The sequence below is a fragment of the Gigantopelta aegis genome, chromosome 3 (genome assembly GCF_016097555.1).
Source record: "Gigantopelta aegis isolate Gae_Host chromosome 3, Gae_host_genome, whole genome shotgun sequence".
Taxonomy (NCBI): Eukaryota; Metazoa; Mollusca; class Gastropoda; order Neomphalida; family Peltospiridae; genus Gigantopelta; species Gigantopelta aegis.
In genome coordinates this window covers 11,984,878-12,011,824 of record NC_054701.1, presented here as the reverse complement: position 1 = coordinate 12,011,824, position 26,947 = coordinate 11,984,878, and the positions used below count along the sequence as shown (strand labels likewise).

General features: G+C 35.7%; 1 protein-coding gene across 2 annotated transcripts; it reads left to right on the top strand.

Annotated features, from left to right (window-relative positions):
* Positions 1–791: 791 nt before the first annotated feature.
* Positions 792–26,867, top strand: LOC121367523 (THO complex subunit 5 homolog A-like). Of its 2 annotated transcripts, XM_041491748.1 has the most exons (18): positions 793–953; positions 7,920–8,066; positions 8,496–8,609; positions 9,082–9,179; positions 9,766–9,841; positions 12,031–12,101; positions 12,742–12,856; positions 13,671–13,803; positions 14,992–15,069; positions 16,166–16,212; positions 16,500–16,599; positions 17,714–17,825; positions 18,171–18,272; positions 18,957–19,162; positions 20,524–20,715; positions 23,573–23,688; positions 24,880–25,064; positions 26,107–26,867. In XM_041491748.1, the coding sequence occupies exons 1-18, from the start codon at positions 828–830 to the stop codon at positions 26,168–26,170; spliced, it is 2,082 nt and encodes a 693-aa protein (XP_041347682.1). In that variant the 5' UTR covers positions 793–827; the 3' UTR covers positions 26,171–26,867. The 2 variants fall into 2 exon arrangements, with proteins under 2 accessions (XP_041347683.1, XP_041347682.1); XM_041491749.1 differs by lacking the exons at positions 23,573–23,688; positions 24,880–25,064; positions 26,107–26,867 and adding an exon at positions 21,234–21,288 and having other exon boundaries at positions 792–953.
* The last annotated feature ends 80 nt before the right edge of the window (positions 26,868–26,947 follow it).

The following is a 26,947-nucleotide window of genomic DNA, read 5'->3' as shown; positions in this document are numbered from 1 at the left end:
ACCCATCCTCACAAAAGCACTACTCTTTTATTCATAGTATTAATCTACCAAACTGCTATAAAAATTAATACATTTACAGGATTGCAACCGAATCACTTTTACACGAATTACAACTAATTTTGTGTGAAGTGATGCGAGTACACGGTGAAATGGTTTCAGGCTAACTAATTTTGTAGGAATGTTTCCATCGTTTTTGCCCGAAATCGAAGTTTAATTGCTCCATTGTCTCGTACGCTTATGGTAAAATGTAGAGAGACGTTTTAATATAGGATTAATTAGCATGTTGACCAGTCCCAATCCAATGTTCATCTCTCTCTCTCTCTCTCTCTCTCTCTCTCTCTCTCTCTCTCTCTCTCTCTCTCTCTCTCTCTCTCTCTCTCTCTCTCTCTCTCTCTCTCTCTCTCTCTCTGTCTGTCTGTCTCTCTCGCTCTCTGGTATGTCGCTGTCTCTCATTGTAAGTGTCTCTCTTCCACACGTAATGTTATGATTATATGTAATTAAGGTTCAAGACCGCTGTCTTGGGTACTCGTGCAGCTGTCTGTGATGTCTGTCCAGGACAGTGGGTTAGTACATGCTTAGTTTTTAACTAGTAGTTGGTATGAGAGGTCTTATACCTACCCACTGAGTTGTTAACTGGCTCTAGGTTGGAGCCGGTACCGTGATGCGAGCAAAGTACCTAATGTTCAACCTTTTGGGATTTATATTTATCTACTTCCTAATTGGCAGTGCTCAAAGGTTCACGAAGGAAATCAAATGATAAAGCGGTTCACGGAAATAGGAAATAGTCATTATCAAGAAGTACCAGTCTTATTGAAAAAAATTGAAAAATGTCCAATCCAATAATCAAAGATGGGGAGAAAGAAAAGAAGAAAAAGAGAATTCTCAAAGCGGACTCCTCTCCATCAGTAATAGAGACCAAAAAGTCAAAAACTGCAGACAGTGTGCCAACACGGGTAAATCGAGATTATCTAAACTAAAACTTGCTAAAGGCCTAGGCAGTAGGCGAGTAAAAGCCGGCAAATGAGATGCATTCCCCCATCTAACTTCTAAGGTCGACGACAGTCACTTTTCGCACCCTTGTTTTGGGTTCGTACACAATAAATATAGCATATCTTACCGTAATTTCACTTGAAATCCATATTTCGTAAAAGTTAAAAAAATTTAATCACAAGATTTTTTTGAAACACATTCAGATGCATTATGATTAGTAATGTTCAAACAAAAAAATTTCAATTCTCGGAACCGAACATATGGGTACTTCGGCCCTATCCCCCATTGTTTATCACGTGACGCAGTGAGGCTTCTCCTTAGTTACGTATGGTTTGATAGTGAATTTAGTCAACTTCAGTCGATCATTTAGTCAACTTCAGTCGATCATTTACAACAGTTAACAGCCACGATGCCTAAAACATGTTGTGCAGTTGGCTGCATAAACCATAACTTGATGTTAAAAAAAATATCGTTTTACAAATTTCGAAGAGAAGAGGCCAGACGGCGCTTCTGGGTAGAGGCACTAAAACGTGACAAACTTGATGCAATGCCATGGCTTCCCACACAGAATGCGACTACGTTGAGTTTAATGTTGTTGCTTGTCGACAATAACCAACGTTAATAGCAACCAAAATGGTTAAAGCATGTGCAATAATAACATTTCCACATTATATTGTAAATAAAATACACAATTCCATCTAGTTCCATGAAAAAACTAAACAAAAACAAACCCAGATGCATCCAGTTCTTGAATAAAGAGTACTCTTTTTATCATCAAATTTGTGTGGTCTTCATTTTTCATTTAATCTAATTTTAGAGTTGATTGTACATTCTCTATACTTGTATTTATTTTGCCATCTTCGGCTGCTACATTTATTTATTTATTTAATTTTTAAAATAAAAGTATATGCAGTTAAATTACACACACACACACAATATAAGTTATTGTAAAAGTTCTCTTTTTAAATTTATTTAAAAAAAAATTGTGTGCAAATGTCTGTAGCAGGCATGCAGTACAAAAATATAGGTTTTCTTCTACTTTATATATAAATATGGCTTCTCCCCCTCCCAAAATTGTCTCTACTACTCAAGATTTTGCCCCCTACCCAACTCCAGATATTGTACCTGCGGACGTGTAATAGCCCAAATTTATAATGTATTAAACAATAAAGGTATACTTGTATCTCGAATACATACATACGCATACATGTGTGTAATATATATATATATATATATATATATATATATATACACCTACACACACACACATATGTACATGTTTCTGGGGTTTTTTTTTTTAATTTACTCCATTATGAATCAATGTAATTTGTTGGTTGTGGTACATTTGTAGATTTTGTTTCTGTTCAAGTTAAAGGACTTACCTTTTTGCATCTACATGTCGTTTTATGGTATTCTGCAGTTCTTCGGATTATGCGTGTGTGTGTGTGTGTGTGTGTGCACACAATCTGCTTCAGCAATTATCTGCAATAAAATGAATGGTCATCTGCCATATCAGATATTTGTTTTACATGGAGAATAATATTGCATTTAACCATCTCATTCATACATTTCCCTTGAATATTCTACATAAGTGCATCTATACAAGAGGTAATTTAACCCTGGTTAAAAGCAACTTAGGTTAAATATGTGTAGTCTAGCAGAAGGCATATTGATACAGATCAGTTTACTAACAGTCATGATAATTGCCTCTATCTCATTTCTCCACCTTATCTTATGAAAAATTATTTTTGTACATATTACTTAAATTTTAATTGCAATAACAATTCCAATACAGCCCAAGACTGAACAAGAACATATCTGCAATATCCACTGACTAGATATAAACAACACCAATATATTTGCAATTGTTTAATTATATCATAAAAATAATTATCTTGAATCATGCATACAAATTTTATTATTATACAAACACATTATATATTTTGTAGCCCACATCATAATTATTATAATATTAATAATTATCCTATTATTTCAAAGTTGTTAAAATTTATAATTAATATTACCTGAAAATTGCATCAACAAAAAATTATATTTTGCCCAACCTGCCTCTAGTCAGGTCCCTTCGACATACCAGCTATACGGAAACACGTAGGTAAAAAATATATATTGTACTAATTCAGATTCCCGTTGTTCGCTTCTGTTATATGTCAAACCAAGCTGCTATAATACTCATAAGACATGCTGCAACTATGTGTTGGCTACAGAAAATAAATGACAATATGCAAGTCATGCAAAAGGTTAATATGAAAACTTTATTCTAGATGTAATACAGTAATCACTAAGGCTTTGCTTCACCCCCAAAGACCCGGATGATCGGTAACTAGCCGTGTGACGTCATGCCGGTTCCGAGAATAGCATGTTTGCATTGGAATTTTCCCAGCATTTTTAAAACTGAAACGTCATGTACCCAGTGTATGGTTATTGTAAGGCGATTCAAAGTGACGTCATTCAAATTAAAAATTAGCTATATTATTATGTGCAATGCTTCGCCTTATTAAAATAAAAACTAGTCTACTAACCTTGATCCCTGTCAGATTTCTATAACAAGCGGCCAATATTGTTTACAGGTTGGTATTTTGTTATTTTTCATAATTCTGGACAAAATATTAATTTAAGTTTCGAAAGATGAATGAAATAAAAAAAAGTACCTTTTGTCAAATATATCATATCAAAAAATTACTGTTGGATATGTTTTATTTACTGTGTACGAAGCCAAAACAAGGGTGCGAAAAGTGACTGTCATCGACCTTAGATCATTAAGATTAACTTTGTCTACAAGTGCAAGCACTTAGTTAATCTTGATGAACTCCCCCATCCAAATAATTTATTTAATAAAAAAACATATTTTCAGACAACCCTTCCCTCCCCTCCACGGCAATACTTCCGAATATTCCAGCATTCAGGTCATTCAGGCTGGGTTTTAGGGTTAGGGTTAGTGATAGTATATGTATTTAATATATTAGCATGTCTTTCACTTCCTATGTGTCTGAATAACAGAAACTGTTTGTGACTAAACTTACAGGATAGCAGTGTTCTCGTTGGTCTATTTAAGCCACCCATCTTTATTTTTCCGCCACCCCTCTTCATTTTTACACTTCCTATTAAAGTATATAAAGAAAGAAAGAACTGTTTTATTTAACGACGCACTCAACACATTATTTTACGGTTATATGGCATCAGACATATGGTTAAGGACCACACAGATTTTGAGAGGAAACCCGCTGTCGCCACTACATGGACTACTCTTCCGATTAGCAGCAAGGGATCTTTTATTTGCACTTCCCACAGGCAGGATAGCACAAACCATGGCCTTTGTTGAACCAGTTATGGATCACTGGTCGGTTCAAGTGGTTTACACCTACCCATTGAGCCTTGCGGAGCACTCACTCAGGGTTTGGAGTCGGTATTTGGATTAAAAATCCCATGCCTTGACTGGGATCCGAACCCAGTACCTACCAGCCTGTAGACCGATGTCCTACCACGACGCCACCGAGGCCGGTATATTATTAAAGTATATAATACAGCACCCAGCTCTGCTATTTCAAAATGCACACTTTCTTTCCCACACTGAAAAACATCTTGAGATTATTCTGCACAGCACACTAGACATCAAATTAGACTGGGGCATTTTTAGCATTTTCGGGGCACTTGTATTTCATTAAAAATAGAAAAAAATTAATAGAAATAAACATAATGTAATTTATGTGTTTGCTTTAATAATGAATGGCAAAAGATATAAAAGGCATATTTTATTAATTAATAATACCTTTTTTTGTGTTTTATAAAGGCAATTTCAGAATTAATTACTGGAAAAAGGCTTCTTTAATCTCAGGGCAGCATGGTGCTGATTACGGCAAGATGGCACTACACTATTGAGGCATGGTGCCGGGCCATGCTAAAACAAGCTAGGGAAAACACTACAATAAAACTTATAATTAAGTTATATTTGAGAAATAAAACCATTTTATTTATATTGTTTTGGCAATCTCCAACAAAACCCCCCACTTATTTGGCACCAAATGTGTGGCGTGTGATCAGAATGGTCATTCTGTCTTTTGTGTCCACTAATTTTCGTCAGATATTTTATCCTCACTTTATTTGGTCGTATCTGATGATTTTTACTTACTATCATTTGTTTATTCAGCAATTCTTTATTAAATATTAGAAACTTTAAATTTTATTTACAACAACGGAAGTGGTAGTGTTCATCATGAAAATTATTTATCTTGGGTGCCAAATAATATATACACTGCTTTTACAAAACTACTTTTCATCACCTGGCGATATCAGTGCGATCTATGCATTTGATGAAGAATAAAATAAATATAAAAAGAACAAAAGAATGTTATCCCACAGTAAAGGATCAGTTTTAAAAAATCTTTATTATTTTTCTGAGTATCTTTATTAAAATAATATTAAAAGTTTGATTGGTTAAGCAAAACAAAAACTCATGAATGTCAGACCGACAATATCTCCATTTTAACTAACAGTAGATAAAAGATGAGTCAGCTTACCAAATTGTTTTGTACCAGATACTGAGGGGCAAAATAATGAATAGGTCTTTCTACAAGGTGATCGGGACATAGCTCAGTGTTCTACAGTGCTCGCCTGATGTGCTATCCATCTAGGATTCCCGTCGGTGGGCCCATTGGCAGGGCATAAAATTTGACAACGATGTCGTTTGTGTGGTTTCAGAGATTGCACAAACAATTTTCTTCAGTGGTTCAGATACAAATGAAAAGTTTAACCGGCAACGGTAATCAAATGAGAATCTAAGAAGGGCGATTTTTGTAGCTTTTCTCCAAATTTTTATTATAAATACTAAATTATTATTATTATTTGGTATGCTGGGACTAACTTGAAAGCTGCCATTTACATTTCAGCACACTACCCCATCGGTTCTGTTACAGGGGAGTACTTGTTGGCGCCAGACAATAGTCTAACGAAACAGGGATTTCCCAGAAGCTTTGAGCTTCCGTGTCTGAACGGAAAGACTCGAAGTTCTGCGAATCCTTGATCGATGCTGCAACTCACGTGTTTCATCATGTTCTAATTTCCACTTCGTTATTTTAAAGTCCCTTATTAAACGTACTATTTTCTTCGTTGTGTATGTCATATTTTAATAAATTGATTTAGCAAGGGTTGTACTTGTTTTCATTACAATACATGTTTCAGAATTAATGCATATATTTCAATGAATATTTACCACGACACCGCCAATCAGTTGAGTGGTATGTTCTTGCTCACAATAAACGTGTGCAATAAATATGAAGCGAAAATAACATGTGAGGTTCTGTATTTATTACATATCTTTAAAATATATATATATATATCAACAATGTACATGTATCTTAAACCGCTGTTCAATGCTCCTTTCATGAGCTGAATTTTAGCGTAACGTACCAAAGTGCCAGACGTTATGAATACAGCTCTTAGTAAGTCGTGACGTCATTTGTCAAAAGCCGATACGATGTAAAAAAACTAAAAGGGGATTCCCCAAATAAACGTGCGACTATGTTACTAAATGTTATTGATACTTCTAATGACAGTGCCGACTTTGTAATTGACTGCAATGTCGAGTTCAAACGGATACATTGTTTTTTTCTCACACCTGCAAAGCTAGTCCTGTTCTCTTATTATTTTATTTCAAAAATAGTTATATTAGCCAAAACACGTCAGTTTACATTTTGTGACGAGCGATTATAGTTTTTGCACAAACGAAATGAAATTTTATGCCCGGCATTGGACTATTTCTCATTCCAGCCAGTGCTCCACAACTGGCATATTTTTGTTATCCTGTCTGTGGGATGGTGCATATAAAAGATCCTTTGCGGCTAATCGAAAAGAATAGCCCATGAAGTGGCGACAGCGGGTTTCCTCTATCAATATCTGGGGACAGATACATAAAATTTATATGGACGCACATTTTGCTTCAGAAAAGTTTTAACAGTGACATTTTAAAGTATGTATGAGCATATGAATATGTAAATAGGCTCTTGGGGAATGCCCCAAATTTGCGGCATGTTAATGCAGGTTTTACTGTCTCAAATTGATTTGATTAGACAATCAAATTTCGCGTTATATGCATGTAATATATTTTCTTGCTGTATATAAACAAGGTGTTTGTTGTCCTGTTTTAGTAACCCTTTTCCCTCACCCCTGGACCTGGTTAATGGGGGAGAGGGGAGTCTTTTGAGAGAAGGGGCATGTTAATATCTGTAATTTTGATTTCTCCTCCTTGTTGTTCGAATACAGACACACTAAACCACAAGTGGGAGTGAAAAGGATTCTTTTGCATGGTGAACTGAAAATGCTTTGGGGGCAAACTGACACGAAGTTTTCATAACAGAGTTAGTCCATCTTTACATCGTGAACATAGCACACAAATTCAACTTTCGGTTTTACACTGGATATCGGAGCATTCATTTGACAAATTAAATAGTTGTTTGTATACAACACCTTGCTGTACAATGCTGTGAGGTTACAGTGAAGCAATCCTAACCATCCACTAAGGACATTCTTATTTAGGGGTGGAACATAGCTCCATGGTGAAGCACTTGCTTGATGCATGGTCGGTCTAGGATTGATCCCTGTTGGTGGGCCCATTGGGCTATATCTCGTTCAAGCCAGTGCACCACAAAGGCCATGGTATGTTCTATCCTGTCTGTGGGATGGTGCATAAAACAGATCCCTTACTACTAATGCAAAAATTAAGTGGGTTACCTCTCTAAGATTATATGTAAAAATTACCAAATGTTTGACATCCACTAGACAATGATTAATAAATCAATGTGCTCAGTGGTGTCGTTAAGCAAAAACGAAGTATTATGTGATGTGAGGAGATTGATTGAAAAAGTCATATATATCGCATGTTGAAACATTTATCTGATTTTCTAATTCTTTTGTAGGAATTCCACATTGCACAGTTCCATGCTGAAGAAGAGGAGGCTGCATCTCGAAACCCAGACAAGGACCTGGATATTTTTAAAACTGCCTGTGGCAACATCCGACAGGCAATTGTGGACATCAAACAGCTCAAGTCGAAACAAGACACTGTAAGTGTATGATTAGTGTGGGATTTAATACTAATTTAAAAAAAAGTGTATAGAATCAATATATAAGTGCATGTTGAATGTCTGTAATGGCATGATGGAATAGTGGTTGAAAGTTGGTGTATATCAAAGACTGGTATGTGCTATCCTGTTTATGTCTTAGTGCATGTAAAATATCCCTTGCTTCTAATGGAAAAATGTAGTGGGTTCCTCTTAAGACAATATGTCAAAATTGTCAGTTGTTTGACATCCAATTCAGTCAATGATTAAACAATTAATGTGCTCTAGTGATGGTGTGAAACAAAAAAAATCTTTGTGTAAAATAAAAAATATAATATAACTTTGCTACATTAAATTGTTTTGTATGGCAGACATTGGAAGCTGTAGGCCCTTGTAATGGTTGGACATAACTTCTCCTGTTTTTTCTTGCAGGATTCTGAAATAGAAAATAAACGAATTGATGCAAGCCTGCAGTTTGTTGTATTGAAAAAGTTGAACAGGTTGTCACATTTTCGGTGCCGAAAAATGCGAGAGGCAACTAGTGAGGTAAGAAAATTATTTATCTGATTTTAGCTCTTATTATTATATTCTGTTAGTTTAAAAACCTCGCAAACCTGTTGTAAAGATTGTTTTATTCATCTGGCACTTGTTCAGGTGTAGTTTTACATAACCCCATTTTGTCATAAAATTTACAGAATAAATGTAGCACATCATAAACATGGTTTTTACAGGTGATGCAAAATATTAAAAAGGTTACATGTAATTGTTTGGCATAACCCAGTATGCAGCTTTTTCAGGCTGTTTTTATCTGAGAACAACTCATTTTGATTCAGTTGTCTATATTTAAAAGCTATTCGTTTTATATTCCCAATTTTACATGGTTACAAGAATACTTCTGTAGGCAGGTGATTTTTCAAAATAATTTTGGGCTAGATGGGTGGTTTTTTATCCTGTTTGGTCAGCACTTTATGCTGGTAATTAATACTCAAGGCATATAATTATACCTCGTGTTTTGCAGGCCAAGCAGAGAATAGATCAGTACCACCTACAGTTACAGAATCTCCTGTACGAAGCAATGCATTTACAGAAAGAGATAACAAAATGTCTGGAATTCAAGTAAGTGTGCATTTAGTTCAGAAACTATTTTTCTTTTAGAAAACCACTTATTTTTATCACTGGATTCATTGATAAAACAATTTTAATACAAATAACTCATCATTATTTCAGTAATCGAAAGCTAGAATATTTGTGTAAAGTTGTGCAAATACATTGTCTAGAATACAGTGGATCACGGTCACTTGAAAAGCTTAGATCTGGGTTACAGTCAATACATAGGTTTTATTACAAACAACCTCTGACTATCTGGTTTCTGCCCTGTCTCATTCATTTATCGTTAAGTACCAGAACCAGTCCAGAGAGTGTTTTGTAATTCATAATTCTCAAATTCCTGATATGTTTATTTTTAACAAATATTTATAATCAGTAATTGAAATGCACTGTGAAACATGCATACAAAGAAACATTGGTAATGCTACTTTAATAGGGTGTGCAGTTTGACAATGATAAATGCATTTTTAGTTTGCTGAATATTTATGAATGCCATATTACTTTAACCTTGAGGTGCAAATGTTCCTAATATTTTGATAAATGAATTGGTTTTTTAGTGTATTTTTGTAAATGACTTCTTACTTTCGTAACACAGATCGAAAGATGAAGAGATTGAACTCATTGATGTGGAAGAATTTTATAAAGAAGCTCCTGTGGATATTTCCAGGCCTGTATGTATACTTCTGTTACTTGAAACATTTCTGCATCAGTGCTAAATATTGTGTCATAGTTTATTATTATTATTTTTAAAAATTAATTGATCATTTAAGTATTTTTATATAGAAATATATTTTTTCTTATAAAATATTTATTTTGTGAAATATTTTTGAAATACATGTACAGTCAAACTTCATTATCTCGACCTCTGTAAACTTGAGTAGCCAAGGTATCTTGAGGTCCAGTGCCGGTCCCGGCAATTTTCCTATGCAAATTAAACACTGTTATCTTGAGCATGCTAATCTCGATTACGAGGCTTATCTCGAGCATATTTTGGTGTCCCTAGGTGCACTTTCCTGGTTTTTACTCGGAAATATATAAAACAAAATGACTCCTTTTTTACTTATGCTTAGGGTATTAATTTCATATGTCATTTCATTCTTCTTCCCTAAAATTCCGCCATTTAATTATAAATGAATCGATACACGTAACAGAAAATTTATGAAACCAGTGCAAAGTTTAGCATTATTAAACAGTAAAATATGCCAGTAGATGAACCACTTGTTGAAGGTCCGGGCCCTTCAGAGCGGACTGTTGAACCCCACCAACAAAACAAAGGGCGTCAAACGAAAATTAATTGTTAGGACGATAGAAATGAAATTCAAAACAATTGGTGCCGTTGAGCAGAATATCAAATCAAAGTCAGAAGTAGCGAATGCCGAAAACAATTAAGAACTGATCAGCCAGAACCAGACAGTGTAGACAACTCGGACGACATCCCATTAAGCAGACTGTGTATACCAATTGCCAAAAAAGCATGTGAGACTGCGACCTATGATGACAACATTATTGACACAGTAATCTGTGCATGAACCGTAACACCCAACGACGACGACAATGATGCGACTGATAATAATGACACAACTGCCGAACCGAAACGACCTACTACGGCGGAGACTTTATAATAATGCTCTTGATGTTGTGAGAAACTGGATCGAAACAACCAAAACTGACCACCTACTAGCAGGTTTAGCACAGATCACAAGTCTAAATCCACAGTTGCAAAGCAATCAAAGGCCACGTCGAGAAGTGATTGGTTTGTATTAGTGTTCACCTGTATGTTGGCACATTTTGGTATACTTGGTAACTATGTCAGCATGAAGAAATTCACACACATAAAAAAGAGTTATTTTAAAATACCAAAACGACTATACTATTTAGTGTATTTAAGTTTGCAAACACAAATTTATGTTTGGGATAATTTTCATCAGGAAAGTTTTATGTTTATCTCGAGCTACCGACATCTCGAGCATGTTGGTCCAGTCCCTTCAACATCGAGATAACGATGTTTGACTGTATATGTTATAAACAGTATTTTTATTTGCCATTAGCCATAACCGGACTAAAGTCAATATGGAATACTTGTCCAAATTACTAGTTTTGTTTTATTAAAAACACTTTTGAATGATGTGAAACTGATTCTTGAATTGGCCTAGGAGTGCACAGTGATCATACTCTTATTATCTAGACCACCTGTTTTCAAAACTTCCACAGCATGATTACAGTAGTGTTGGTGAGAGACAAAATATAAGATAATTAAATAGAAAATGATGAGTCAATCAATCAAACATGTGATGTGTTTTATCCGACTAAGGTTAAAGTCCTAGAGATATCTGGCCTGGTGCTTATAAAACTTTTAGAGTCTAGACTTGAGACTTTTATAGAGTCTGAGACTAATGTCATGACAACGCCATATAAATTGTATGTGTGTGATGTCATTAGAGATTGAGTCTGGACTCTAAAAAACGTTTTATAAGCTCAAGACAGTAACCATGGAAATTATTGTTACTGCGAATCAGAACTGCTATCTGTATACACTGTTTTTGATATATGAAAATTGAAATGCTAGCTCTGGTGGATCTGAAAATTTCACCAAATTATCTCCAAAATGCAAAACCTATAGCTACATTGTATTTTCCAATAAAATATCAATTATTACACAAATGTTTTTTTTTTCAAATTAAAATAAAATGTGCCAATTATTTTTTAAATTGGCACTTGTCGAACTTGGCGAGTGGCAGAGCTAGCCCTGTATAGTTTGTCTTTGAAGTTACCAGTTTCTTCTGAGGCATAAAGCTGTTCGTTTTGACTGTTTACAGGACATGATGATTAGATTGTGGTTTTTTTTTTTTGTGTATTACAGAAACTAACTAAAAACGATCCTCATCAATTGACATTGGCCAGACTGGATTGGGAGCTTGAACAAAGAAAACAGTAAGTTGTTGTTTTTGTGTTCTTCACACCTTCACTTTGATAAATCTGTTTTTGTTTTTATTTATCTTGTTTCAATTCTTAAATTAAGTGGTAGATTGCAACACCGATCAGTAGGTTACAGATGTATTGTTTTGTCTCTCCTAAGCATGTCAGAGTAATATTCTAATAGAGCAGGAACAGAGGATTTAATCCCCTTGGTGGACTTCTCATTGTGTTCTTGTGTTCCAACCAGTTCCCTATGACTGGTATATCAGACTGGTATGTGCTGTCCTGTCGAGTGAAAGTTCATATAAAAGATCCCATGCTGCTAATGACAAAATATAATGCATTTTTATTGTGTGTCAAAATGACTAAATGTTTGACATGCAATAGCTGGTTATTAAAACCCTTAAATTTGCCCACGGCAAGTGACAGTCCTGTGGAGATTGTCGCAGAGTTGTGAATTCTCTGTGGTACTTTTTTGCTATGTACTGCATTTAATTTTATTTGGCATGGGATGTTTCTTGCCGTAGACATTTTCTTAATTGCAGGGGTTATCATTAATAAATCAGTGTACTCTAGTGGTGTAATTAAACAAAACAAAGTTTAAATTTCGAAAGATTTGAACCTGTTCCTATAGAATGTGTCCTGTGTGTTAAAGGTTGGCGACCAAGCTGAAGGAATCTCAGAGTAGCAAAGAGACAATCTCACAGGAAATCACAACCAAGGAAGAATATCTAGAAAGTCTGCAGCCCAAGCTCTCATCAATACTTCAAGTAAGATCACTTTATTTACTCTCAATATACACACATTTCTAAACATTGGAGAAATAGTTTTACAGAACAAAAACATTAGGTTCATTTGCATATTAACTCATATACCTGTTCTTAATACACTTTGTTGTTTGTTCATTTGCATATTAACTGTCATATACCTGTTGTTAATACACTTTGTTGTTTGGTCAGGTATGAAGGACAGGTTATCAAGTTTTATCCTGCAACCACTGTTTCTATTGACAGATTATGATGACGGATAAAGCAAAGTCATGTACATACATGTATAGACCACTCATTTGACCTTTAGGTCATGGTACAATGTAGCTGAAATAACAGAAATAATAGCTTTCCCCCTTTATTTTTATTGTCTGCTTAATAAAGATAATAACTAGTTAATGACGTAGAATATTGGTTTTATCCTGTTCAGGCCAAATGAGAAATTCTGCATGACAAGCCTAACAGAATTTCCCATTCTTACCTTCATAGGATAAAGCCAATATCCTATGTCATTATCTAGTTATTCTCTATATACTATCATGAAGAAAGTGTTGAATTTGTTTGAACTGAGCAAGATATGTGTTGAAATATCATCTTGGTTAGAATTGCCTAGAAGGATGCAATCATGTGATGTATACGTTTTATCATCCCTGATTTTTCATGGTTTTTTATTTCATCATGTGTTTTAACCCATGATTCATCATGGTACTTTTAGTTCACATTGTGTTTTAACCCATGATTCATCATGGTACTTTTAGTTCACATTGTATTTTAACACCCTGATTCATTTTATTGTGGTACATTGTTGGTTTTTTAGGCAACAAAGCCTGTACAGAATTACCTAGGAATGCCATACGATGAGATTCGAGAACAACATCAAACAGCGTACCACCTCCCCCACCCTCTGTATGTCCTGTATATGCAGTCTAGTGCATTCCAGGAGGCATGTGGTAAGTACAGGTTACTTCAAAGAATGAGTCGGCTTAATTGTTACATAATAACAAATCTTATTTGGCATAACAAACATACAATTGTCAATAACTTCAACAAAAGAAATGAAAAGATGATCATATCAGACTACTGTCACCTTTAAATGTTAATGGCAAAACATAAAATATAAGTTAATGTCACATTTGCATAAAATAGTACTAGTAATAAAATGCTGAACATATTTGAAAACATAATTTGCACCTGCAGATTTGCAAGAAAAAAAAAGGTTCTTATTGAAAAGTAATAATGTCAGACCACATACTGACTATATGGGCATTCTCATTATGCAATTAGTCGTATCCACTTGTCGCATGCGATCTAATTGTATTGTGAGAACACCTAAATAGGAATGACTTTAATCGTATACGACAAGTCATGTCGGAATCGTACCGATTAGAACATGTCCTATTTCTCACGACAAATCATAAGCTCTCAGCCAATCAAAGTTCAGTTTTGTCACCTCCAGGTTTTTGGTTTGTTTGTAAACATGTCAGAATATCCGGATTTTATTGGTCCATAAAACCAATTAATGTCCTGATGTGGTCAATAATTGTTTTGTTACATAATACATGATACCATGAGTAAATTGTCTGCATTCATGTTTTCTTTATTTCAGTGGAAATTTGTGTTCACTAACATTTCCCACAACATATTTTTAAACTGACTAGCTTTGTGTGATGTCATGGGAATCTTATGACATAACTTTTCTCACACACACAATTTGAGTGGCTACAACAAACCGCATGCGACTAATTGATGCAACAAATCACATAATGAGAACGCCGTATAGTGCTATGTATACATGTTCAGCTTCCTTACATGATGGGACTATGCCTATGATTTGTTTTAGATTTCTTTCACTTCAGTTGTTTGGCAAACATGTGTTTTCGGTCTTGTTTTCATGCTGACCTTATTACCTTTGATGTAAAAAAATCAAACGCATAGTGGATTTTGCCCTCGCCCTTATACCTTGTAAGTAAACCAAAGTTCAGTGGCATAGGGTGACTATTTCACCAGAATTACACCCGAACTTGATCTCTGACACCCAATATATATATTTTTTTTCATGCTGGTGTTTTGTTAAACAGTAATTCATTGATTCGTGTTGGTGTGTGATTAAACATTAATTCAATGATTCACTGTTTCAGATAAACACTTGAAGGTCACTATTGAAGGAGATGTGGATGCAGCCAAATCTTCTAACAGTTCAGCAGCTCCAGAAATAGGTGAGAAACCACTTCAGTTGTCTTAATGATAAAGATGTAAACTGACCTCATCCATATTGTATCTCCCCTCATCTGTGTTTTCCAATGGACTGGTCTGGACATTCCACCTGCCAATCATGGCTAGAATCTTCCACTGACTCATGGGTATTCCATTCTTTATTATTATTATTTTTTATTATTATTATATATACTCTTCAAAAAATGTAGGGGAATCTGAAATATTAATGTTAATATCAACTATTAGACCGAACATACGTTTTGACCACAGATATCCTAGTAAAGTAGGGGAACCTGAAATATTAATGTTAATATCAACTATTAGACCGAACATACGTTTTGACCACAGACATCCTAGTAAAGTAGGGGAACCTGAAATATTAATGTTAATATCAACTATTAGACCGAACATACGTTTTGACCTCAGATATCCTAGTAAAGAACGTTTAGGTCTGTTTATCAACACTCCGAAATACATTCCATAGTTATCACGCAGTTGCCCCGTACACATGCGTGGAGTGTCATTCTTGATTTTGACAATTTCCAGGAAGGTCACTGTGGAACATTATTTCTGTCAATCTTTTTCATTCTGTTGATCATACAGTTGTTATTGTTTTGTTTTAAGTCATTTTTATTGTTTGAATTTGCGATTTACTGATAAAAAAACTTCAACTTTCAAATTTCACTTCTGACACCAATCGTTCTTCAAGATCTTTGGTGGTCATAAAACCTACTGTAATATTGAACTACTGGTTGTACTGTTTGCCAAATTAATTCACTATTATCATATAACCATTCCCCACAGCTAATATACCTTACAATTTTGGCAATTGTAAATTCTTATTAGAGTTCCCCTGATTTTTTTTGAAGAGTATATATATATATATTTTTTTTTTTTTATAGATACCCATATTGTTATCTAGCAGTATGTATAACTGGTTAACTTTCTGCACAAATATATATATATAATTTATTATATATACAATTAATCAATATACTCATTTCCTGATTGGTTATTTTGCTACTTTGTGAAAAGTAGAGTATTTGACTACTTGATAAATTGGTTGTTAAATATAATTACTGTTTGTGTCTTTTTCAGATGAAGAAAGTGACAGTGATCAGGAAGAGCAAGAAGCTAAAAAGTCTGTAAGTGTCAAGACTTAATTTTAACATTTAGATTCTGTGTTGATCATTTATGACATAGGATAATTGATTCGGTATTCAGAGTAGAGGAATTTCTGGTTTTCCGGGGTTAATTTCAGTGTTTAAAGCTGTGTAAAACACTGAACCATGAAATAAGTTCAGTTTGGAGGGTATTTTGGTTTACTGAGGGTTTGCTTTTGAGAAGTTTCACTGTATTTTTTTTAAAACCTTATACGTGTTTATATTAGTTTTTATTGGGATATAATTTAGTTTTTCTTCTTTTTATCCAGAAAAGACGAAGGAAAACTGTTGAGGCGCGACAATCTGACAAGAAAGAGAAGGTTCTGAGAAAGCATCCACTGTCCGTGGTGTTGGATATCACCTGTAAAGGTAGCGTGTCATCCTCTTGATGGTAGCTCTATACCAAATAGCATTTCAAACGGTCAGAGTTCAAAATTGCAATATTTGCCATTGGTGAGATATGTTGACAGGATTTGTTGTCAAAAAGTGTCGTTCCATCTGACCAAGAAGTTACTTTCATTTGATTTGAACTAGTATATCGGGTATTGTTGACATGACAATTTTTGTGCAAAACTAGGGTGGTCAAGCATGCATTATACACGGTTCACACACTTGAAAGGCCCTAAATCGAAGGGTTGTCCTAAAAAGTCCCTATTTTAACGATCTAGCCCTAAAAAGCCCTATATTTTATGGGCAAGTTCACAAAAGACCCTGAAATTGATAGACATTTTTCTTCTTCCGGAAACATTAAATAAATTGCCAAAAATACATCAATATCTACTTTTTTTTTATCTCTGTGCTCGCTCGAACGTTGGTGTGTAAACAATGCCAATATAATACCAACGATTCATTCGTAAAACATCGTCAATCTCAGTGCAAACTAAATAAAATTAAATATTCTAAAATTATCTGAATTGAATCAGATATTTATGCCTATGTGGATTCTACATATTTATGTTTATGAAAATGTGTAGGACAGTTCTCAAACATTATTTTGTCGAGTTCAAAGGTCATTGCAAATGGTGGACAGCAAAGTTGTAGTCCCTAAATTTTACTTATATTGACCATAAAAAGCCCCTAAATTTTGGTTTGAAATTTTTGTATGAACCATGTTATATTATGATCAAAACTGGCAACCTTACCCCATTGTGTGATTAACTTAGAACGTGATGGAGTTCTAGTATTTATATCTATTGGTTTTTATCTTGTGGTATACACCCATCAATTAGAAAGTATTTATATTGTCAGTCGTGTTTGATACTGTCTGATACTGTCTAATATTAGTCTATTTACTTGAACATGATTCATTACTCGGTTACATTTTCACAATACTTGGAAACATTTTGGTTTCAAAATTTTGATCAGCGACATTTTTAGTCAACTAAAAGAAACATCCACAGCAAATCATGATGCCATACTGAACAAAATGTTCCGTAAATACATAATTAATTCTGTATAATGGATTTCTTTTTTTGTTCCACAGATGGAAGTTGTTTGAGGCTAACGTTTAACTACTTAGTACTTCTACAGATCATCACTGTCAGTGTCAAGGTTATTCCAAGTGGAGATGCCATCACGTCTTCTATCTCAGGCGGGTACGTGCTTCTCATTATTTCCTTAAAATAAAGATACCCGGTACAGGTGAAAGAAGTTCAGTTTTCATCCCATGAAACAATAGCATATTGGTATTTTAATATCATATGGTGAAATATCTGGTATTTATGTTACAACACGTAAAATATTTGACTTAAAATGATGACTCAAAGTTAAGTATTGCATTTCCTGTATGTTCTTTATAGTACACAGTTTGTGGTAACAGAAAACAAGTCTTCAGAAAATGGTAATCCCTGCAGGAAATGAAAAATCATCTTTGATGAAAATTGTGTTTATCCTTTTTTCACAACTATATCAAATTGAAAGCTTTGTTTTCTGTTTTTCAGTGATTTGCTCTCTGCAGAATCAATTCTTAATGAACTGTATCCTGGTGACCACGGCAACACCTCTCCAAATCAAGCCAACCATTTTGAATTGAAAAGACTAGGGTGAGTATCATCTTCACTGTAATATATGGATGAGTTTACATGCTGGATGGCTGTCGGATGACTATCTGTTGAGCAGGTCTGTTTGAGTGCAGTGTCATAGGATTGATCCCACAAGGTGGACCCATTAGGTTATTGCCAACTGGTGTTTTATGACTGGTGGGGATGGGATTTAGCTCAGTGGTAGAGCACTCTCATCTACAGTGCAGTAGATCATAGGATTGTTTGCCCTGGCGAACCCATTGTGCTTCCTTCACAGTCAAGGTCTCATAACTTGTATAACGAAGGCTGTGGTATATGTTGTCTTGTCTATTGGAAAGTGTATATAAAATATCACTTGCTGCTATTCAGTAAGAGTGGCCAAAATGTTGGCAACATTCTGTCTCTCATTCTCTCTTATTTTCTCTCTCTCTTCTCTCTCGCTCTCTCTCTCTCTCTCTCTCTCTCTCTCTCTCTCTCTCTCTCTCTCTCTCTCTCTCTCTCTCTCTCTCTCTCTCTCTCTCTCTCTCTCTCTCTCTCTCAATTCTTTCTTTCATGACTGATTTATCAAAGGCTATGTGCAAGTCTGCAGTTAACAGTAGGAGTAGCCAGTGTGATTGACACTAAGACAGATTAAAACTCTAGGTGTATTGTTATACATTCCTTTTCTGTCCTGTTTGAGTAACATGTAAACGTTGATGTTGTCAGGATGGACGAGTTCACACACTACATCAGTCGGGTGGGGCGACCGTACATGTGGGCCCAGTGGCTTGGCGGCCTCCAGTTCCTCAGTGACGGGCCGTCGGACAAGGCCAGGAGTTCCGTGTCGGCCAGCCACATGCAGGAGACCATCAAACAGTTGAGACGACGGATCAGAGCCAGGTTGTCTCTCCTCAAACAACTCGCTTCACTCGGTGAGACTTTATGTACTTTTTTCCTGTCTGTTTTCCGAGAATCTGTCGGTATATCAATCTGTTAATTATTTAAATAATGTGTCTGCCATGTCTTTGTTTCCATGCTACCCGCGAGCTGTATGTGATATGTCAGTGTGCAAGTTTGGTTTAAAAAAAATTAAGTGTCACAAGGACTCACTGAATGCAAATCTTTAGAGCCCACCACCAACTCGGCGAGCCCTGCCATGCATCTCCAGTAGAACAGAAAATACACTAAATATTTTGCATGAAACCATGGAAAAGATCACTATTCAAGACTGTGGTTTCCCAGGATTTTAAGATACATGTTGACTGTGTCATTTCGAAGAATCAATGTAATTTGTAGAAATAATTTTTATGAGCAATGTGGGCTTGTATGCTAACCAAGCTAGAGAGTCCTATATTATTTTTGCGAGCCTCAGACTCCCGGACTCTCCTCAAAATCGCACACTATATGTGTATGTGTACATTAATTTTGAATAATGTTTTAGCGATTTTTCACAAATATACAGAGCATGGATGTGGATGAAATATCGTAGTGAATATGGGCAAGAATTCTAAACTGACTGATGTTCTGTGTTCTTTCAAAATTTATTTCTGTCAATGTGCTTTCATGGATGGGTATACAGGCATGGGTATTCTTGGTATACATGTGGAAATGGTGGACACAGACATGTATTTGTGAATGCATGCAGTACATACACGGAACATGTACATATGGTTGGTCAGAAGTGGGTGGATGGGGGGTGAGGGAGAGGTGCAATCTCTCCTTCCCACACTTTGAATCTGAAGTAGACAGAATATGCAGTGTCTCTCCAGTTGAATGACAATCAAAACATTGATTTTAGTGAATATTTTATTTTCTACTCTGACCACTTCTCTGGAAAGTTCACAAGATGGTGTATAATTCCTCACACAATGTGATCAGAATATTGTTGTAGCATGACTGGACATAGCGGTTATAATTTAATAACTGTCCCCTGCCTCTTCCCAGTTTGTGGCATCTTCCGATACTAATGACCCCACGCTACTTTATCATTTTATATGTTGTTATACATCTTGTCAACAGATTTGTAAAAATTAAACTGTTACGGTAACATAAAAATTATCACACCTACACTTTGAAATAACCGTATTAAATTATTTTATAGTGATATATTTGATTAACAGTTTCACTCCTGTTCAAGGCAGCCAGCTAAAAAGAACAAAGAAATTGTAAAACAAACTGCAAAGTTAAAAAAAAAAATATATTTCTGCTTGGAAATCATTATGAATTGAAAACATTATCATATAATAATAAAGTAAGAACATCTACTGAATTCTTTGCTTTTCTCTCATTACAGAAAGGTGTTCCATACCAGTGAGTAGTGACTGCATCAAACTGTTTCCAGCTAAAATCATAGCTCAGGTAACATCGTGGAAGCGTACCACATATGAAGATTTTGCTTGTTTGGCCCATGCCCAGGGTGTCATAAAGGACTCACTAGTGAAGGAAACCGACATGTTCTTCACTGTTACCATGGACCGAGGATCCGGTTAGTTTCTTAGTTTAATATTCATTTAAAGGGATTTCATATCTCTAGTATCACATAAACAAATGAATATTTTAATTTCTACCTGTGACTAACTTAAACATCTTCCTCTTTAAAGCTGATATTGTACAGTTAGAGATCTAATATTTTCATATGATTTATTTCTCACCTGACAGCTCAAGTTGTTGTTACCCCTAACTACTCTGCACAATCTGTTCTCTTTAAAGTTTATATTGTACAGTTATAGTTGTAATAAGTTCATATGTCTTTAAAGGGGTTTCATATCTCTAGTATCACATAAACAAATGAATATTTTAATTTCTACCTCTGACTAACTTAAACATCTTCCTCTTTAAAGTTGATATTGTACAGTTAGAGATACAGTAGTTTCATATGATTTATTTCTCATCTGACAGCTCAGGTTGTTGTTACCCCTAACTAACCTGCACAACCGTTTCTCTTTAAAACTGATATTGTACAATTAAGAGATGTAATAGTTTGACTGATATGGTTTATTTCAGCACGCCTGACGGCCCAGGTTGTTGTTACCCCTGACTAACCTGCACAACTGTTTCTCTTTAAAACTGATATTGTACAGTTAAGAGATATAATAATTTGACTGATATGGTTTATTTCAGCACGCCTGATGGCCCAGGTTGTTGTTACCCCTGACTACCCTGCACAACCGTTTCTCTTTAAAACTGATATTGTACAGTTAAGAGATGTAATAATTTGACTGATATGGTTTATTTCAGCACGCCTGACGGCCCAGGTTGTTGTTACCCCTGACTACCCTGCACAACCGTTTCTCTTTAAAACTGATATTGTACAGTTAAGAGATATAATAGTTTGACTGATATGGTTTATTTCAGCACGCCTGACGGCCCAGGTTGTTGTTACCCCTGACTACCCTGCACAACCGTTTCTCTTTAAAACTGATATTGTACAGTTAAGAGATGTAATAGTTTGACTGATATGGTTTATTTCAGCACGCCTGACGGCCCAGGTTGTTGTTACCCCTGACTACCCTGCACAACCGTTTCTCTTTAAAACTGATATTGTACAGTTAAGAGATATAATAATTTGACTGATATGGTTTATTTCAGCACGCCTGACGGCCCAGGTTGTTGTTACCCCTGACTACCCTGCACAACCGTTTCTCTTTAAAACTGATATTGTACAGTTAAGAGATGTAATAATTTGACTGATATGGTTTATTTCAGCACGCCTGACGGCCCAGGTTGTTGTTACCCCTGACTAACCTGCACAACTGTTTCTCTTTAAAACTGATATTGTACAGTTAAGAGATATAATAATTTGACTGATATGGTTTATTTCAGCACGCCTGATGGCCCAGGTTGTTGTTACCCCTGACTACCCTGCACAACCGTTTCTCTTTAAAACTGATATTGTACAGTTAAGAGATGTAATAATTTGACTGATATGGTTTATTTCAGCACGCCTGACGGCCCAGGTTGTTGTTACCCCTGACTACCCTGCACAACCGTTTCTCTTTAAAACTGATATTGTACAGTTAAGAGATATAATAATTTGACTGATATGGTTTATTTCAGCACGCCTGACGGCCCAGGTTGTTGTTACCCCTGACTACCCTGCACAACCGTTTCTCTTTAAAACTGATATTGTACAGTTAAGAGATGTAATAGTTTGACTGATATGGTTTATTTCAGCACGCCTGACGGCCCAGGTTGTTGTTACCCCTGACTACCCTGCACAACCGTTTCTCTTTAAAACTGATATTGTACAGTTAAGAGATATAATAATTTGACTGATATGGTTTATTTCAGCACGCCTGACGGCCCAGGTTGTTGTTACCCCTGACTACCCTGCACAACCGTTTCTCTTTAAAACTGATATTGTACAGTTAAGAGATGTAATAATTTGACTGATATGGTTTATTTCAGCACGCCTGACGGCCCAGGTTGTTGTTACCCCTGACTACCCTGCACAACCGTTTCTCTTTAAAACTGATATTGTACAGTTAAGAGATGTAATAATTTGACTGATATGGTTTATTTCAGCACGCCTGACGGCCCAGGTTGTTGTTACCCCTGACTAACCTGCACAACTGTTTCTCTTTAAAACTGATATTGTACAGTTAAGAGATATAATAATTTGACTGATATGGTTTATTTCAGCACGCCTGATGGCCCAGGTTGTTGTTACCCCTGACTACCCTGCACAACCGTTTCTCTTTAAAACTGATATTGTACAGTTAAGAGATGTAATAATTTGACTGATATGGTTTATTTCAGCACGCCTGACGGCCCAGGTTGTTGTTACCCCTGACTACCCTGCACAACCGTTTCTCTTTAAAACTGATATTGTACAGTTAAGAGATATAATAATTTGACTGATATGGTTTATTTCAGCACGCCTGACGGCCCAGTTGTTGTTACCCCTGACTACCCTGCACAACCGTTTCTCTTTAAAACTGATATTGTACAGTTAAGAGATGTAATAGTTTGACTGATATGGTTTATTTCAGCACGCCTGACGGCCCAGGTTGTTGTTACCCCTGACTACCCTGCACAACCGTTTCTCTTTAAAACTGATATTGTACAGTTAAGAGATATAATAATTTGACTGATATGGTTTATTTCAGCACGCCTGACGGCCCAGGTTGTTGTTACCCCTGACTACCCTGCACAACCGTTTCTCTTTAAAACTGATATTGTACAGTTAAGAGATGTAATAATTTGACTGATATGGTTTATTTCAGCACGCCTGACGGCCCAGGTTGTTGTTACCCCTGACTACCCTGCACAACCGTTTCTCTTTAAAACTGATATTGTACAGTTAAGAGATGTAATAGTTTGACTGATATGGTTTATTTCAGCACGCCTGACGGCCCAGGTTGTTGTTACCCCTGACTACCCTGCACAACCTCCTCTCTTTGTGGTAACCATCTGGTGGAAGTCAGAGAGGACCACTCAGAATGATATCCACGTTCAGGTTTGTGATATCATACTAAACAGATAACAAAACGTAACACACACACAGACACCCATTATTTTAGTGATAGCTATTTCAATGTACATGGATCACCAGGGCCCGTGCTTATAAAACTTTTATTAGAGTCCAGACTTAATTTCTAATGACGTCACACGCATATAATTTGTATGGCGTTGCCATGACGTTCACGTCTCGGACTCTATTCGAGTCTTGAACTGGCGTTGTGGTTAGGCCATCGGTCTACAGGCTGGTAGGTACTAGGTTCGATCCCAGCCGAGGCATGGAATTTTTAATCCAGATACCGACTCCAAACCCTGAGTGAGTGCTCTGCAAGGCTCAATGGGTAGGTGTAAACCACTTGCACCGACCAGTGATCCATAACTGGTTCAACAAAGGCCATGGTTTGTGCTATTCTGCCTGTGGGAAGAGCAGATAAAAGATCCCTTTCTGCCTGTCGTAAAAGAGTAGCATATGTGGCAACAGTGGGTTTCCTTTGAAAAGAATGACCATATGTTTGACGTCCAATAGCCTATGATAAGATTAAAAAATCAATGTGCTCTAATGGCGTTAAATAAAACAAACTTTACTTTTTTACTATTAGAGTCTCGAGTCGACTCTAAACATTTTATAAGCACTGGACAGGAGGTCTTTTACATATTTACTGAATATTTAGCTAAATTTTTCAGGGTCCTGGGTCCTGGGTCCATAGGCATAGTCAATATTTTATATTGCAGGGTGGGTAGTTGATTGGGGGAAGGTAGTTTGGGGCAGGGAGTCAACCACAATGCCTATGAATTGTGTTATGGGGTGACAGAAAATATTGAATATTAAAGGTGTGATATGAGGGGTGGGTGGGGGGAAGGTAGTTTGGGGCAGGGAGTCAACCACAATGCCTATGAATTGTGTTATGGGGTGACAGAAAATATTGAATATTAAAGGTGTGATATGAGGGGTGGGTGGGGGGACAGTGACAATAGCTCTCCCCATCTCTGGCTAAAGCAGTGACTGGGTCATTTTGAGAAAATAGTGCAGGAGGTTTTAGTTTTTAAAAAGTTTTAATTTGATATAGTTTGTATGAGAAGATACAGGGGTGAGCTCGTTTACCGTATGTGTAGGAGTCTTATATACGAATGTTGTCAGGCATGTTTGATCTGATGATAATCACCGGATATCGCTAACACTTCATTGCAGGAACTGGAAGAAGAGGTAAATGTATACTATGATGAGCTGGTTCAACCAAGGTCACATGGTCAGCTCCTGTCCAATCAGATCCAGCGACTGTTGATGTGTTTCGATGTGTACCTAGAGACCGAGTCACATGATATGACAGCACCTCTGGAGATCCCGAAGGAAAAGGTTTTCCCAAGAACTGCCAGGTGAACTAAATCTCTAGTACTTCCATTTCTTCTATTGCCCTTCAGGTTCCTCTTTCATTGTCATTCTGACCAAATCCTTTATGAGACCTTGTTACCTTCTTGCCATATGATTGCACATCTCAGTTATCAATCTGATGAACTTCCTCCATGACCTTAACCCATACAGCATTTATCTGTTTAAACAACATTTATTAATGTTTTTGAATTGATCAACAGAGAAAGCCTATTTAATGATCTCCCTTTGTCTCTCTGTCGGCCTATCTCCAAATCCACCATCTATCTATCTATCTATCTATCTATATCTATATCTATCTATATCTATATTATATCTATCTATCTATCTATCTATCTATCTATCTATCTATCTATATCTATCTATATCTATATCTATCTATATCTATATCTATATCTATATCTATATTATATCTATCTATCTATCTATCTATCTATCTATCTATCTATCTATCTATCTATCTATCTATCTATCTATCTATCTATATCTATATCTATCTATCTATCTATCTATCTATCTATATCTATATCTATATGTATATCTATATCTATATCTATATCTATATCTATATCTATATCTATATCTATATCTATCTATCTATATCTATATCTATCTATATCTATATATCTCTCTCTCTCTCTCTCTCTCTCTCTCTCTCTCTCTCTCTCTCTCTCTCTCTCTCTCTCTCTCTCTCTCTCTCTCTCTCTCTCTCTCTCTCTCTCTCTCTCTCTCTCTCTCTCAATACTTCCATTTTAACATTAAAACTTGTAATACTAGTGTCAGCCCCACATAGTAGTGCTTTTAAGCCATTCATTCATTCATTCATTCATTCATTCATGCATTCATTCATGCTTTCATTCATTCATACTTGTATGAGCTACACCACATTACCTGATACCTGAACATTGCAACTGTAATTATTTTTTCTTGATGGATACATATACAAGTATTAAAATAAAATGTATATGCTAATTCTGTAGACAGCTAAACCCAGCAGCTGTTTAAATAATGATATCTGTTTTTCTTCAGAGGACCTAACAGGAAGAAGCCTTACAGATATGTTCCTGATCTTGGAATCTTTACTCAAAGATAATGGAATGCAGACGATCTGACTGGCAGAATGTACAGCCACTTCATTAGGACATAAAGTCATCCTGTCTGGATGGGACATACAGTCTGTCTGTAGTAACCATCCTATGACTTTATAACACAATGTTCATTCCTGGTCCAAGGAAAATCACGAGATAATACGGAACAGATTGTTTTAGTATTCCAGACCAATTTTGGCACCTGCATTTAAATGTCTTTGATATGTACCCCCATGTTGGATCGGGTATATAATTTGTTGTCAGGTACAAGTCGTGGAATGTGTTTGATTACATATCTTGAGATGGGAGAATATATGTTTTGCAATGTATTTTAACTAGTTAGTGCTGGTATGTTTAAAAATAAAAATTCATAGAGAAATACAGTGTGCAGATTCCTGTAATGTAAATAACACTTGCATTTTTATTGATTTATACAACTAATTCTTTAAAATAAATAGCAAAGAACACTGATTTTTTTTAAGATTATGGTGCCAATAACTAGTGACTGTTTCTCTGAAATACAAATGTTTTGTTGTGACACAGAAAGGAATTTGCTAAAGAATAATTTACATTATGGTTTTAGGAAACAAGAAACATGTTTCTCATTATTGTAGTATTCTTCTCTTCTTTGGTCATCCATCATTTTGTTTCACATTGTCATCTTCGTCTCATGAACTAAACAATAAAAATTAAAAAGGTAAACATGTCATTGCGTTTTTTTCTTTCTTTTTTTCAGTTTTATTTGATCCATATTTGAAAAATTTCAAGAATACCTTGATTTA

What these genes read in the sequence shown, in the direction of transcription:
- LOC121367523 (XM_041491748.1), top strand. Translation starts at nt 828, where the DNA reads ATGTCCAATCCAATAATCAAAGATGGGGAGAAAGAAAAGAAGAAAAAG. An exon ending in GAGCTTGAACAAAGAAAACA is followed by an intron (nt 12,102 to 12,741) that starts GTAAGTTGTTGT and finishes TGTGTGTTAAAG; the next exon opens with GTTGGCGACCAAGCTGAAGG. An exon ending in TACCATGGACCGAGGATCCG is followed by an intron (nt 20,716 to 23,572) that starts GTTAGTTTCTTA and finishes GGTTTATTTCAG; the next exon opens with CACGCCTGACGGCCCAGGTT.